The sequence below is a fragment of the Zalophus californianus genome, chromosome 4, assembly GCF_009762305.2.
Source record: "Zalophus californianus isolate mZalCal1 chromosome 4, mZalCal1.pri.v2, whole genome shotgun sequence".
NCBI classification, from domain to species: domain Eukaryota; kingdom Metazoa; phylum Chordata; class Mammalia; order Carnivora; family Otariidae; genus Zalophus; species Zalophus californianus.
This window is the reverse complement of record NC_045598.1, coordinates 38,670,751-38,686,424: the sequence shown is the minus strand read 5'-3', so window position 1 is coordinate 38,686,424 and position 15,674 is coordinate 38,670,751. Positions and strand designations below refer to the sequence as shown.

Genomic DNA, 15,674 nt, shown 5'->3' with positions numbered 1-15,674 from the left:
TTTATTTTTTTTTAATGGCTTGGAATTAATAGAAGCAGCTGCTGCCCCACAGTGTGTAGGTGTCCTTCTCCAGAAGGCGCAGATAAAAAAATAAAAAAATAAAAACCCTATATATAAAATAAACTATGAAAAATAAACAATAGAGTGTGTAGGACAAAAAGGTTAATTCAAGAATCGAGCAGTGTCTTTTTGTTATCAAAAATTCAGCTGGCAATATATAGCTCTGTCTCTCTCCTCCCACCACTAGTGCCCATCAGCCTCTGATAAGATGGTAATCTGATTAGACACCGTGTGTAAAAATGTGTTGCCTGTATCTTAGCACTCCCTCACTCTCTTTTTCTCCCCCTCCCTATGACTCACCAAGAGATTAGCTGTGACAAAGTGTGGGGGAAAGAAAAGAATAGATATGCTGGTGACAGGAGCACCATTATAATTATTTGGGGGAAGATAGGATTAGAATTAGGAGTGGGTCCTGTTTGCCTAGGGAGGGTGGATTTATAATGCGGGCATCCATACCAACTGCCTGGCTGTGCCAGACACTGGAGAAGAAAAGAAGGAGCCAACTGGCTCAAGCCAGGTGACGGTCTAGGTTATTCCAGCTAAATGTAAACTAAAGGCCACATGTTAGCATGGATGACAAACCAGAGATTCAGCTGCCCTTATGAAAGGAAGAAGGATGAAGTCTTACCTTAATTTCATATATACCTGGAAAATTGTTGCTTCCCATCCCTGGGTCAATGAAGAAAGAAAATGAAGACTGTTTCTGCAATTGCAATTGTTGGCTAATTTCAGTAAGCACAGCCTTGGTATGGTGGGGAGAATGTGTCTATCAGTCAGATAATAGTGTGCATCAAATAGGTAACACCTTATTAATATATGGAAGGTGATTAATATATGTTACCCCTTTGGGAGTATTTGAGTGACTTTGTTTTGCATACCTCCTTTAGAATTTACAATCTGAAAAAATTATTTTCCTTTCTGCTAATATGAAGAAAAAATGTGTCTAGTGTCTAGAAAGAATGTGGGATTGGGGGGAAATCGGAGGGGAAGACGAACCATGAGAGTCTATGGACTCTGAGAAACAAACTGAGGTTCTAGAGGGGAGGGGGGTGGGGGGATGGGTTAGCTTGGTGATGGGTATTAAAGAGGGCACGTTCTGCGTGGAGCACTGGGTGTTATATGCAAACAATGAATCATGGAACACTGCATCAAAAACTAGCCTGGGTGGCTCAGTCATTAAGCGTCTGCCTTCGGCTCAGGTCATGATCCCAGGGTCCTGGGATCAAGCCCCGCATCAGGCTCCCTGCTCCGCAGGAAGCCTGCTTCTCCCTCTCCCACTCCCCCTGCTTGTGTTCCGTCTCTCGCTGTGTCTCTCTCTGTCAAATAAATAAATAAAATCTTAAAAAAAAAAAACTAATGATGTAATGTATGGTGATTAATATAACATAACAAAAAAAAAAAGAATGTGGGATTGGAACTCATCTATCCATATCCGTATTTTTCTGCTAGATTAAAGAGGAAATTAGGGCTCCTGTCTTTCAGGGTTCTTGAGGAGGGCAGAGAATGCTGTTTTTTAGCGAGCCCTGTGTATTCCATTAGGTCCTGGGCTTCTTTTCTTCCTCTGTGTTCTACTAACCTCCAAAATGATGCACTGGGAATTTTACTGATGGTTTGGAGAGAAGGCAGAGAGGATGGTAAATGGGAAGGAATCATTCATTTGTTCATTAAATCATAAATTCACTCACTCATTCATTCAACAAATATGTTTGATCTCCTCTTCAGGGCCAAGCACTGTACTAAGTGCTATGGATTTTGAGATGAATCAGAAATACAGCAGTTAGATAATAGTGAGCTGAGATTAGCATTTAGAGCAATTAGTTCATGGAGTTGCTGACAAAGCTTTCATAGAGGAAATGTCATTTGAGCTGGGTCTCACTTCTCTACATAGGGATGTACTATGTAGAACAATATGGGAATGGCAATTGCAGAGGGAAGGAAAAGCATTTCTGAAAACATGAAGGTTTGTGAGAACCTAATGTGTTCAGGGCATGACTCAGTTTCACATGGAGAGAGCAAAGTATACATATATTGGTATGGCTGAAATTATTTATTCCAATTTGTTAATCCCTTAAAGTTCACTCACAAATATATTCATTTACCCAATTCATAAGCATTTTCAAGAACGTCAATGCAAAGCTCTGTATAGGTCCTGCAGAACCAGAGATGAACAGTATATCATCCCTGCCCTCGGGGGCAGGTGGGGGCTCGATCTAATGGTGGAGAAAGTTATATATTCAAATTGATATAATGAAAAAGAGGCTATAATAGAGAAGTATATATGGTATGATTGTGAATGTGTTCAGTATGTACATGCATGTGTGTGAATGTGTGTGTGTGTGTGTGTGTGTGTGTGCTTTGCTCACTCACATGTGCATGCATGACTGGATCTGAGGATGTGAGTTACAGGGTCCCCTCACACATGTGGATGCCCTCTTCAGTCATCAGGATGGACCCAGGATGATGGTTTGTTCCAAGAACTGGATCAGCCTTTAGTTTCTAGGTCCTGAGAGCACACGCTCCAAGTCTTGAATCTCTACATCTTTGGCAGAATCAAATGTTGGACTATTTCCTTTATGAAGTCTTCTGGGGAGTCATGGACAAATTTCTTCTTAAGAACAAGCATTCTTGACCCCATCTTCATTTTCATCCTATCATTGGGATAAAAGGAATAATCTTAGAAGATGGTTGTGAGGATTAAAGGACTTAATACATCATAATGTACTTAAATTATACACAGGGTCAATGATATGTATACATATTAGGAATTATAATTGTAATAACTATTATCATCATTGTTGTATTGTTTTCACTGATATCTCAGACTAACTGTATTAAATGGAATCAGAAGGCTGCCTTGTCTAACCTAACATCAACTATAAGAACTTATTTTATGGGATCCCATAAAGCTTCCCATGCTCATACTCCCCTGTAACGTGGACCTTTCTACTTTCCCTTCACCAGTTGAATGCTAAAGAGTCTCTATACTGAACTAAAATCTACCTCCCTATGATATCTACCATTTATCTTCAGAGATGAGTCTTCTTTTCCTTTTATCATAGCTTTTTAAAATAAGCAAGTATTGTTAAATTCTCTGTGCCATTTCTAGTGAGAAAGAGAGGAAAAAGGTGACACTCTTCCTGTCTTCAAAAAGCCTACCCTTTCTTTGAAGAAGTCTCCATTTACTTTTGGTGTTCATTGTTAAGGAATATACCAAGTTATGAAACTTATTTTAATATATGTTAAAGTAGAGAGAAAATTAATGAAAATTGGTCAGAGAAGGATTCAGAGAAGAAGTGTGTTAAAGGACAAACACTTATTTATACATTCTTTTGTCCATTAATTAACTAGTTTGTTTAAAAATTATTTTAGCCTTGACAATCTACCTTATACCACATCTGTGAGTAGCAGTTCACCAAGTAGGTAAGATGGCAAGGAAGGCAGTCCAAATGGAAAGAAGATCAAATACAAAGAGATCCCATAGAGGGATGGGAGGAATGGCATAAAATTGTATTAGGGAGTTGTGAGTAGCTCAGTATTCAAGGAGGTTCAAGGAGGAAGAAATGGCTGATGATACCAGATGACAGGAAGATCTCAGGAAGCCCTGCGGGCTAAACCAGAATGTAAAGATAGGGAGCTGTTTGAAGAGTCTTTAGCAAGAGAGTACTGTGAGAGCAGATTTTTCTGGAAGCAGAAATAAGGCTATGAGCTGGATGGCAAGGGGGAAAAGGAGAGTGGTGTGGTACCATAGGGATTATGAGCACAGACGTCGGAGTCTAATACAAGCTCTGTGGATTACTAACCTTGCCACTTCAGGGAATTTTTTTTTACCTCTTTGAGCTTCAGTTTTCTTGTCTGTGTAAAGGGGATGTTAATAGCCCCTGGCTCATGGGGTTATTGTGAAGTTTAAATGAAATGCATATAAAACATTTAACATGATGCCTGAGACATAGTAAAAATATAATAAGCAAAATAAGAGATAAACCAGAAGTGCATTACAAATGAGAGAGACATTTTTCCTACTTAGTACCAGCTTTATTTTCCTCTCTTCTTTGTGTTACTTGAAAGTCCTCATGAATTTGGCCTACTGAGCTCTTCTCAAACAGATTTTTATTTGTATTCTTAGCAGAGTCTAGAAAATCTAAGCCCTGAGCAGGATCTCAGCTTCCTTGAATGATTGCCCGAGGGCCCATTACCTTCACTCTGTCTGCAAATCAGGTTAGGCATCCAACCCACTCAGGAGAGGAGCTGGGACAGCTGCAGGCATTAGATGAATTCTCTTGATAGCACATAATCAAATTTGGTGGGGATGGCAGGCTCTCAGAATCAAGTTGCTAAACTTGGCTAGAATAGGAGAAAACTGGGGTGACTGACTTTAAAGCTTGGACCCTGATTGGATATACTAGTAAATGAAGAGTTGAGAACATCAGTATAACCCGAGGGGCCTATCACTGTAGGAATCACTAGCATATGAAGACATGCTCACCTTGTGCTCAGATCTGTGAGCCAGGGTCTGAAGCCAGTATCACAGACCACTGATGAGAGACCTCCAGGCCACTTTCAACTTGAATGCAAATCTGGAACCCTGAGCCTAGGTTATTCCACCAGCCTCACATTCTTGCATGTTCAGTCATGTCAGACATGTAGACCATTACCTGTTCTTTCCATAGCCTCCTCTCTGCACTGGTCTGATCTTGGTTGTCCACTGTTCCTTTCTCTATCCTGAACTTTCCACCTTTTCCTCTGAAACTCAGCTTTATGGTTAATAATCTCACTTGGGTTCTCAGTCTTTTAGTCCACTGCTTCCTTTACCTCTTCTCTTAATCGAACAATGCTTGGTGCTTGATACTTAACAAATATTTGCTACATAAAACAATGAAGTAAGACCTGATATGGAGGCCATTATCCCCCCCCGCCCCATTACCCTCTCAAGAGCTGCGCATTCTCTTACTCCACATACAGAAATATCAGGAGGAGATGACTTTTCTCTTCACTCCCCATGCACCTTCCAGGCCATTATTTCTGTCTCATCACTGGTAGCCCCAACATTTCAAAATAGGAAGGTCTAGAGTAGCAATCTGGTTAGAAAGGAGGAGTGCCTAGGAGGGGCTTGTCTTAAAGTTAGATTTGCATTACAACAAGACTGTTGTTACTTGCATATTTATTTGTGGTGATTTTGGGAGTAGGAGGCAAATGGATTCTGCTGGTGGGTCCAAGCACATCCGTAGACAGCCTTTGATACTACCACTGACATTTATGGTGCAAAGCCCTGTTCCTTTGTTGCTTATGCTCTTCTCTATACCACTCCACCCTCCTCAGCACTTTCAGGCTCTCAACCATATTAGACTTTATGTGCCATCACTTCAGCCACTTTTTTCTAATACAGTCAAATCTGTCTTGTTTTCTACACCTGTGCAGCTGCTCTCCTATCCTTCTGTCCACTGTCATCGATTCCATGGCCTGGCACAGTCATGATGCTTAACTTCTTTCACTCACTTGAAAGGTACCCTGTGACTTCAGGATAATTTTTAAATTCTTTAACATGGTTTATAGGGTCCCTTTCCAGTCTGACTTCTGCCTTCCTCTTCAGACCCATTTCTCATGATTTCCCCTCTCACTCTTTGTGCTTCAGTCATCATGAATTCCTTTCAGTTCCAACATTTTACTTGTTCTCTCTTGCCTCCTGGCTTTTGCACACACTCATATCTGGAATGCCAGAAGTTCATAACTTACCAAGAGGGATTATGGAGGAGTGTTCTAGGTACGGGACTTGGAATAAGACAGAAACAAATCTGAGTCTCAGCTCTATCATTTACTTGTTTGAGATCATGGGTAAGCTCCTTAACTTTTATGAGCCTCCACGACCACATCTGCAAAGTGGGATAATACCCACCTTGAGATACAAGAATTAAATCAGGTACTGAATGAGCCCCAGAAACAACCCATACTGTGCATGTTCTGTTCATTCCTTGCTTTCTCTTTTCCCTCATTCTTCCCTCAATCCTTCTCTTCCTCCATTCCCTCCTTAATTTTTGTCTTCTTCCCCTCTCTGATTTTTACTTAATGTTTGGGTGAGATTCATAAGATCCAGGGCTACAGGCAAACAATACAAGCTGCCATATGTACAGAATTAGTGTCTTGCAACCTCTGCTCTTCCACAGGAAGCCCACAGCCTTACTTCCCACCCTGGCTACTTAGGCAGCCTCAGAAGGACACCAAGGTAGAAGCAAGATTCTGCAACAAACTACATGTTACAATGCTCTGGGAGCTCTTAACAACTTTCTTCAGGCTGTTGTACCTGGAGCCACCACCAAACTTGTTTTTTCTCAACCTCATCACCTATACCCTCCTCTTCACACGGTCCTCTACATAATCCTGTGTCTCATGGCTTCTCAGTTGAATGCCAAGCCCCTACAGGTGAGCCTTGCGTCCTTCACCTACTGTGCCAGTAACCCTCAGAAACATACCTGCCTCTAAAGATCTTCCAAACCGATCCTAGTGGATAAGACTTATGAAGCCATCAATAAAGAAGCAAGAGTTACTGCAAAATGTGGGAGCTGAACGGGCCTGGAATTGTCAGTGGATAATAGAAAAGGCACAGTTTGAGATGGGTGTTGTAGGATCAACAGGATTTTGAAGGCACAGAAATGAGAGGCATTCACTGCAGGAAAGCAGTGTGAATAATTTGGATGTCATACAGCATGAGAGGGTATAGTGAGCCTACAGTGTGGATGAATGTAAAGAAGTTATGGGAATTATGACTGGAACATTTTGCCTTTTCTCATGTATATGTTTCAGAGTTCCTTACTGGAGAATGAGCGTGATGACTTAGCAAAATGGCCTACACAGTATATTTGAAGCCATATTTCCCAAAGTGCCTCTGTAGAAAATTAGTGTCATGGAATGTTCTGTAGGAAAACCATAATAATAATTTAAAGAAATGTTGAATATTCTTTCCTCCCTTTGAATATTTACAATGCATATTAGCTTATTTTAAAAAGGTCTGAATTAGCCTTGTAATACAAAAACTGCAACAAACTCTTCCTAGGGAAGAGTAGGCCTCCCCTATTTATTTCAGTATAATATCACAGTCTTTAGCTGCTCTCAAGGCACTTTAAGAGTCTGTAACTATATTGTATATTTATTTTTAATATTTCATTGAATGCTTCCTCACCAGAGTATAGATTCCATGAAGACAAACACGTTGCCTATCTTATTTACCATTATACATCAAGAATGTATTACAATGCCTAGGCATATAATAAGTACTCAAAATAAGAGTAAACAATGACTAAAATCTTTGTTCAACTTTGCATTGTCCAAACAGCTGATAAAGGGTAGGGCTAGAATTTGAACAAAGTGTTGCCAAATCCTGGTCTCTTTTGGACCATAGATGGTATGGTTCTTGTTCCCAGGCACCACGTGGAGTTCTTGATGTTATAGTTTTTCGCTTCTTGTTTATTACCTTTTGAAGCTTGAATGATTATCTATCTGATATGCCCACATTTTTTTGTTTGTATCTTTCAGGCAAAGGCTGCCACCTAAAAATGTTTACTACTACCGGTGCCCGGACCATAGGAAAAATTATGTGATGTCCTTTGCATTTTGTTTTGACCGAGAAGAAGATATTTACCAATTTGCTTACTGCTACCCATATACATACACGCGCTTTCAGCATTACCTTGACAGCCTGCAAAAGAGAAACATGGATTACTTCTTTCGGGAGCAGCTGGGTCAGAGCGTGGTAAGGCCTACTCAGAAATAGGCAGCCTTGGGGGAGGAGCTTTGTAATGAGTTTTTATAGAATGCAATGGATATTGATGCTTTGTATATGCTCTGGAACTTTTAAGTATAATTATTTTTATTGTGCTATTCTTTGCCTCTGTGGCCAAGAGGAAGTCACACAATAAGATATGAGACAGATGCTTGTCCTTCTGAATTGAAGCTGATGATGCTCTCTAACAAAATACAAAAACTCTGGTGAGAAAAGAAGGAGGCTCCTACCAGGTGTTACAGGCCTATTAAAGGCATGAAAGCATTTTATGAGTGTGAGCCCCTGAGATAAAAAATACATTTGTCTTTTAATGAATTCAACTTGCCTGCAGTGCAGGTTAGCAAGTGGTGTGCAGTTTGGTTGTGCTGCCCACGATGTGTTCTGTCTCTGCCATCCATCAGTTCCCAACACTTCTTCCCTCCCAGGTTTACTTCTCTGGGTCTGGAGATTTCAGTCTTACATTCTGAATTATTTCCTATTGGTGGCATAACAAATTGCCATGAACTTGGTGGCTTACAACAACACAAATTTATTATCTTACGGTGCAGGAGAAGTCTGAAATTGACCTCACTGGGCTAAAACAAAGGTATCAGCAGGTCTGCATTCCTTTTGGAGGTTCCAGGAGAGAATTCATTTCCCTGTTCTTTCCAGCTTCTAGAGGCTGTTTGCATTTCTTAGCTTGCAGTTCCCTTCCATCTTCAAAGCCAGCAATGGCTGGTTGAGTCTTTCTCATGCTGCATCACTCTGACACTGAATCTCCTGCCTCCCTCTTTTACTTATAAGGACCCTTGTGATTATGTTGGGCTCATCCAGATTATCCAGGATAATATCTCTATCTAAAGATCTTTAACTTAATCACTTTGGTAAAGTCTCTTTTGTCATATAAAGTAATATATTCATAGTTTTCTGGGATTAGAATGTAGACATTTTGGGAAAGGGGTGCATTATTCTGCCTACTATTGTTCTCTGTGGTCAGTGATACTTCAGTTAATTGTAATGAATAAGCAGGTGACAAATTGGCTTTATGTTTCATTCTTTTTTTTTAACTTCTGTGTTTAAGTTTATTTTTACATATTTTTTTAAATTTTTTAAATTTTATTATGTTATGTTAGTCACCATACAATACATCATTAGTTTTTGATGTGGCGATCCAGGATCCATTGTTTTCATATAACACCCAGTGCTCCATGCAGTACGTGCCCTCCTTAATACCCATCACCGGGCTAACCCATCCTCCCTCCCCCCTCCCTTCTAAAACCCTGTTTGTTTCTCAGAGTCCATAGTCTCTCATGGTTCATCTCTCCCTCCGATTCCCCCCCTTCATTCTTCCCTTCCTTCTCCTAATGTCCTCCATGCTATTTCTTATGTTCCACAAATAAGTGAAACCATATGATAATTGACTTTCTCTGCGTGATATATTTCACTTAGCATAATCTCCTCCAGTCCCATCCATGTTGATGTAAAAGTTGGGTATTCATCCTTTTTTTTTTCTTTAAATTTTTTTATTGTTATGTTAATCACCGGGTATTCATCCTTTCTGATGGCTGAGTAATATTCCATTGTATATATGGACCACATCTTCTTTATCCATTCATCTGTTGAAGGGCATCTCGGCTCTTTCCGCAGTTTGGCTATTGTGGACATTGCTGCTATGAAAATTGGGGTGCATATGGCCCTTCTTTTCACTACATCTGTGTCTCTGGGGTAAATACCCAGGAGTGCAATTGCTGGGTCATAGGGTAGCTCTATTTTTAGTTTTTTGAGGCACCTCCACACTGCTTTCCAAAGTGGCTGTACAACTTGCATTTCCACCAGCAGTGTAAGAGGGTTCCCTTTTCTCCACAACCTCTCCAACATTTGTTGTTTCTTACCCTGTCAATGTTTGCCATTCTAACTGGTGTAAGGTGGTATCTCAATGTGGTTTTGATTTGAATTTCCCTGATGGCTAATGATGATGAACATTTTTTCATGCGTCTGTTAGCCATTTGAATGTCTTCTTTAGAGAAGTGTCTTTTCCTGTCTTCTGCCCATTTTTTGACCTGATTATTGGTTTTTTGGGTGTTGAGCTTGATAAGTTCTTCATAGATCTTGGATACCAGCCCTTTATCTGTAGTGTCATTTGCAAATATGTTTCATTCTTTAATAACTGTGGCCTGTGCCCCTAAAATAGGCATATTGAGTACTTTAAAGATCCTAAGTGAGGATACTGGTGGAATTGACAGAAAATACTATACTCAAGGTTCTGATATGTGTTGGTGGAAAAATGGATTCTGCCCAGTGACTCTGAGTTCCACCTAGAAGGGAGTCCCACTTCCAAATAAAAGTTTTCAAGACTATGCTGTTTAAAAGACATAGAGTCTAGTCCAGGATACCCCCAAAAAGGAAAGAAATAAAGAGGGCTTGTGTATGGCTCAAGTACCTGAGTGTCAAATCTGATCTCAAAAGCTAGTGGTCATGATGATATTCTTATAGTTTGAGATTCTCTATGCAGTTAGATTTTGCTAAACCGTCTTCCCAACAGTGCTTCTGGTGGGTGCATGGGTATCTGGTGCCTATATATTTCGAACTGAGAATTGGGGCACATGGTGTATCAGTCAGCATGCTAGCAGGAAACAGGTGGGAGCCTCACATTAGGATAATTCGAGGAGGGCTTAACAAATGGGCTATTTACAAGGTGTGGGCAATGTGTAGGGAAACCACAGCATATAGTGCATTTCCCTGGGGCTAATAAAAGTTCAAAGGGTGTGCAGGGAAGGAGTGGTCACCGGAACCCAATAGTAGAGAGTCATATAGTGGGCCACCTTGAGTGGAACCTTGAGTGACCTTCAGATAAGGAACAAAGTTAGCCTGAGATGACTCCACAAGGAGGGAGCTGAGAAAAATAAGTACAGAGAAATATAGTAAATACAAAGAAAAATAAATACATAGAACTCATTCTCCTACTTCCCTCTGATTTCCTGCTAGGGGTCCTTATTGACCAGCCCAACCAGAAGTCAGAGGACAAGAGAGCCCATTGATGTAATCCATACAGATAAGCCACCCTGGTCAAAGAAAATGCAGAAGAGCAGAGAGTGAATGTAGTGAGACAAATAGAACATATTAAGCACATATAGATTGATCAACAATTTATTACTGGAAACAGTGAGATTATCTGAGATAAGACTGTCAGAGAAATTCTGAGATGAGTGTTTGCCAGACATATGAATTGTAATATGAGTTAAGACAGTGATAAGTTCATTCAATACTTGTGACTTTTAATTTTAAGGGCAGGATTTGTATATTTCATTCCTGTGTCCACCCAAGCCCCTTCTTAGATTTATGCCAAACAGAATGGAGGTACATACTGAATGGCTATTACATAGATTATTGAATAAATGGAAGAATGAATCCAGTGTGGATCCAGGATGGAATTCTACCATCACATCTATGTTTTAGGCAGCAGGATGAAGAAGATATGGAGAGAAAGAAGAAGATGCAGTTACATAGCACTTTCTCTTCTATTCCATTTCATAGAACTCATACCCACCCTTCTCTAAAGTAAGGATGAGACATGAAGTCTTCGTTCTGGGTGACCATGTTTCCAGCTAAAAATTGACAGTCCTGTAGATATATATGAGAACTGATATTGAAGGACAGCCTGATATCTCTGCCACAGGAAGCCTAAATTTCGTTTTCAACTCTAATACCGAGTTACTCATATGACCTTGAATATTACTTACCCTTTCTGGAGACAGGTTTTCATCTATAAGATAAAAAAGTTAGACTTGAATAGTGTTTTCAAATTATTTTTTGAGGAACTCCTTGGGGAAAAAAAGAGAAACAAGTTGAGACCCTTGTCCTACTTCAGACTTTATGAGGGGTACTGAGGGATATAAAACAAATCTTGGTGTTCTTCCAGAAATGTATTCTATACCTGAGGAAATAAGACATATTCAAACAGAAATAATATTTTTAAAGTATATAATTAAGGATCTCATGAGTTGTTTAGAGAGTTATTGGTCAGACTAACCAGCAGGGAGAAGGTAGGCTTTAAGCTAAGTCTTATAAGATGGGTAGGAATACTAAATATAGAGTTGGGGAGAAGGCAGTCCAGACAGCAGGATATAGCTAAAGACATTGCATGGTGGCAGTTGGTTAGAAGTCTGGTTTGAGGGGGCAGAGCAAGATGGCGGAGGAGTAGGAGACCTGGATTTCATCTGGTCTCAGGAATTCAGCTGAATAGGGATCAAACCATTCTGAACACTTACGAACTCAACAGGAGATCAAAGATAAGAATAGTAACAATACTCTGAACAGAAAAGTGACCACTTTCTGGAAGGTAGGACGTGCGGAGAAGTGAATCCGAGGCGATACTCGGAAGGATAGACGGTGGGGAAGGGGGGCCTCCATCGGCCACTTCTGGCAAGTGATAGAGCCGCGGAGCACAAAATCGGAACTCTTAGAAGTCGGCTCCGCTGAGGGACGTCGCTCCAGTGGCTAAGCAGGGGTGGAACCCTCGCGGGACAGTATGGTCTCAGGACCCTCGGGGTCACAGAAAGACCGGGGGTGCCTGAGTGCGGCAGAGCTCCCAGGTATGGGAGCGGGGAAGCCGACTGCAGAGACGGAGCCAGGCGTGGGCTCTCAGCTCGGGGTTGCCATAGACTGTGATCCGCGGCCCAGTCGGGCCACTGCTCCTCCAGCAGGGACCCAAAAAGCGGCAGAGCCGGGGAGACTCCCCTTCCTCCCCCGGGAGGAGCGGCGCGTGAGTGCACCGCAGGGATCTGCTGGGTTTGGAGACTCCACACGGGGTCGGGTGCCAGAGATAGAAACACTCAATCACAGGCCGGGTGAGCACGGAGTGCGGCCGGAGACCGGGGAGACGGGAGTGACTGCTTTTCTCTGGGGGCACACTGAGGAGCGGGGCCCTGAGTTCTCAGCTCCTCCAGGCGGAGATTGGGAGGCCACCATTTTCACCCTGGTCCTCCAAAGCTGTACCGAGAGCTTGCAGGGAAAAAAAGCTCCTGAGAGCAAACCCAAGCAGCTTGCTTAGCCCGGATTCACAAGGGCGGGGTAATTCCGCCTCCGGCAAAGACATTTGGGAACCACGGCAACAGGCCCCTCCCCCAGAAGATCAGCACGAACAGCCAGCAAGCCAAGACCAAGTTTACCGATCAGGGAGAATGGGAGAACTCCAGCGCTAGGGGAATACTGCACATAGAATTCATGGCTTTTTTACCATGATTCATTAGTTTTCCAAAGTTAATTTTTTTACCTGTTTTTTTTTTTTGAATTTTTCTTTTTCCCTTTTTCAAACAACATCTTATCCCTTTTTAAAAAAAAATTTTTTATTTTTATTTTTAGGGTCATATTTTTATCCCTTCATAGTTGTTACCCTTATTTTTGGCATATATATATAAGTGGTTCTCTCTTTAAAATTTTGACATACAATTTTTTCTAACAGATCAAAATATACCCTAAATCACTAGTGTATGGCTTTGTTCTAGTCTCCTGCCTGATCACATTCTCTCCCTTTTTTTTTTTCTTTTTTTCTTTTTTCTTTTTCTTTTTAAATCTTCTTTCATTTTAAAAACAACTTCTTATCTTATCAATTCCTTTTATAAAATCTTTTATACTTTTCATCTTTACAGTCATCTGCCATCCCTTCATTGTATCAACCCTTATTTTGTACATATATGTCTTTCTTCCTTTAAAATTTTTGCAGGCACTTTCTTCTAACAGACCAAAACATGCCCAAAAGCTAGTGTGTGGCACTGATCTATGCACTAGCCTGATCATAGTTGATCATATTCTGTTTTTTTGTTTTGTTTTGTTCTGTTTTTGTTTGTTTTTATCTTTTTCTTTTTCCTTTTTTCTTTTCTCTTCATTCTTTCCCTTTCTTCTCCCCTGGTTTCAGGTTTTTTCTGATTTGTATAGAGTATATTTGCGGGAGACATTGTTAACCTGTTAGCATTCTGTTCTCTGATTCATCTGTTCTCCTCTGGACAAAATGACAAGACGAAAAAGATCTCCTCAGCAAAAGGAACAAAAGGTAGTACCGTCTGCCAGGGACCTACTCAATACGGACATTAGTACGATGTCGGACCTAGAGTTCAGAGTCATGACTTTAAAGATACTCGCTGGGCTTGAAAAAAGTGTGGAAGTTATTAGAGAAACCCTTTCTGGAGAAATAAAAGAACTAAAAGCTAACCAAGTCGAAATCAAAAAGGCTATTAATGAGGTGCAATCAAAAATGGGGGCACTAACTGCTAGGATAAATGAGGCAGAAGAAAGAATCAGCGATATAGAAGAACAAATGATGGAAAATAAAGAAGCTGAGAAAAAGAGAGATAAACAACTACTGGATCACGAGGGCAGAATTCGAGAGATAAGCGATACGATAAGACGAAACAACATTAGAATAATTGGGATCCCAGAAGAAGAAGAAAGAGAGAGAGGGGCAGAAGGTATATTGGAGCAAATAATAGCAGAGAACTTCCCTATGTGGGGAAGGAAACAGGCATCAAACTCCAGGAGGCACAGAGAACCCCTCTCAAAATCAATAAAAATAGGTCAACACCCCGACATCTAATAGTAAAACTTATGAGTCTCAGAGACAAAGAGAAAATCCTGAAAGCAGCTCAGGAGAAGAGATATGTAACCGACAATAGTAGAAACATTAGATTGGCAACAGACCTATCCACAGAGACCTGGCAGGCCAGAAAGGACTGGCATGATATATTCAGAGCACTAAATGAGAAAACTATGCAGCCAAGAATACTATATCCAGCTAGGCTATCATTGAAAATAGAAGAAGAGATAAAAAGCTTCCAGGACAAACAAGAACTAAAGGAATTTGCAAACACAAAACCAGCCCTACAAGAAAGATTGAAAGAGGTCCTCTAAGCAAAAAGAGCCTAAAAGCAGCATAGATCAGAAAGGAACACAGATAATATACAGTAACAGTCACCTTACAAGCAATACAATGGCACTAAATTCGTACCTTTCAATAGTTGCCCTGAATGTAAATGGGCTAAATGCCCCAATCAAAAGACACAGGCTATCAGATTGGATTAAAAAACAAGACCCATCAATATGCTGTCTGCAAGAGACTCATTTTAGACCCAAAGACACCCCCAGAATGAAAGTGAGGGGGTGGAAAACCATTTACCATGCTCATGGACACTAAAAGAAAGCTGGGGTGGCAATCCTTCTATCAGACAAATTAGATTTTAAAACAAAGATTGTAATAAGAGATGAAGGACACTATATCCTACTTAACGGGTCTATCCAACAAGAAGATCTAACAATTGTCAATATCTATGCCCCTAACGTGGGAGCAGCCAATTATATAAGGCAATTAATAACAAAAGCAAAGAAACACATTGACAACAATACAATAATACTGGGGGACTTTAACACCCCCCTAACTGAAATGGACAGATCATCTAAGCAAAAGATCAACAAGGAAATAAAGACTTTTAATGACACACTGGACCAAATGGACTCCACAGACATATTCAGAACATTCCATCCCAAAGCAACGGAATACACATTCTTCTCTAGTGCCCATGGAACATTCTCCAGAATAGATCACATCCTAGGTCACAAATCAGGTCTCAACCGGTAACAAAAGATTGGGATTATTCCCTGCATGTTTTCAGACCACAATGCTTTGAAACTAGAACTCAATCATAAGAGGAAACTCGGAAAGAACTCAAATACATGGAGGCTAAAGAGCATCCTACTAAAGAATGAATGGGTCAACCAGGAAATTAAAGAGGAATTTAAAAAATTCATGGAAACCAATGAAAATGAAAACACAACTGTTCAAAATCTTTGGGATACAGCAAAGGCCATCCTGAGA

The 15,674-nt window shown here is 40.7% G+C and overlaps 1 protein-coding gene across 1 annotated transcript in view; it reads left to right on the top strand.

Annotated features, from left to right (window-relative positions):
- Positions 1–15,674, top strand: part of LOC113933182 (BEN domain-containing protein 5) — a 1,542,215-nt gene that overhangs the window by 1,027,457 nt on the left and 499,084 nt on the right. The window contains exon 5 of the mRNA XM_035727241.1: positions 7,585–7,801. Coding sequence (XP_035583134.1) covers positions 7,585–7,801 — 217 coding nt within the window. The remainder of the gene's footprint in view (positions 1–7,584; positions 7,802–15,674) is intronic.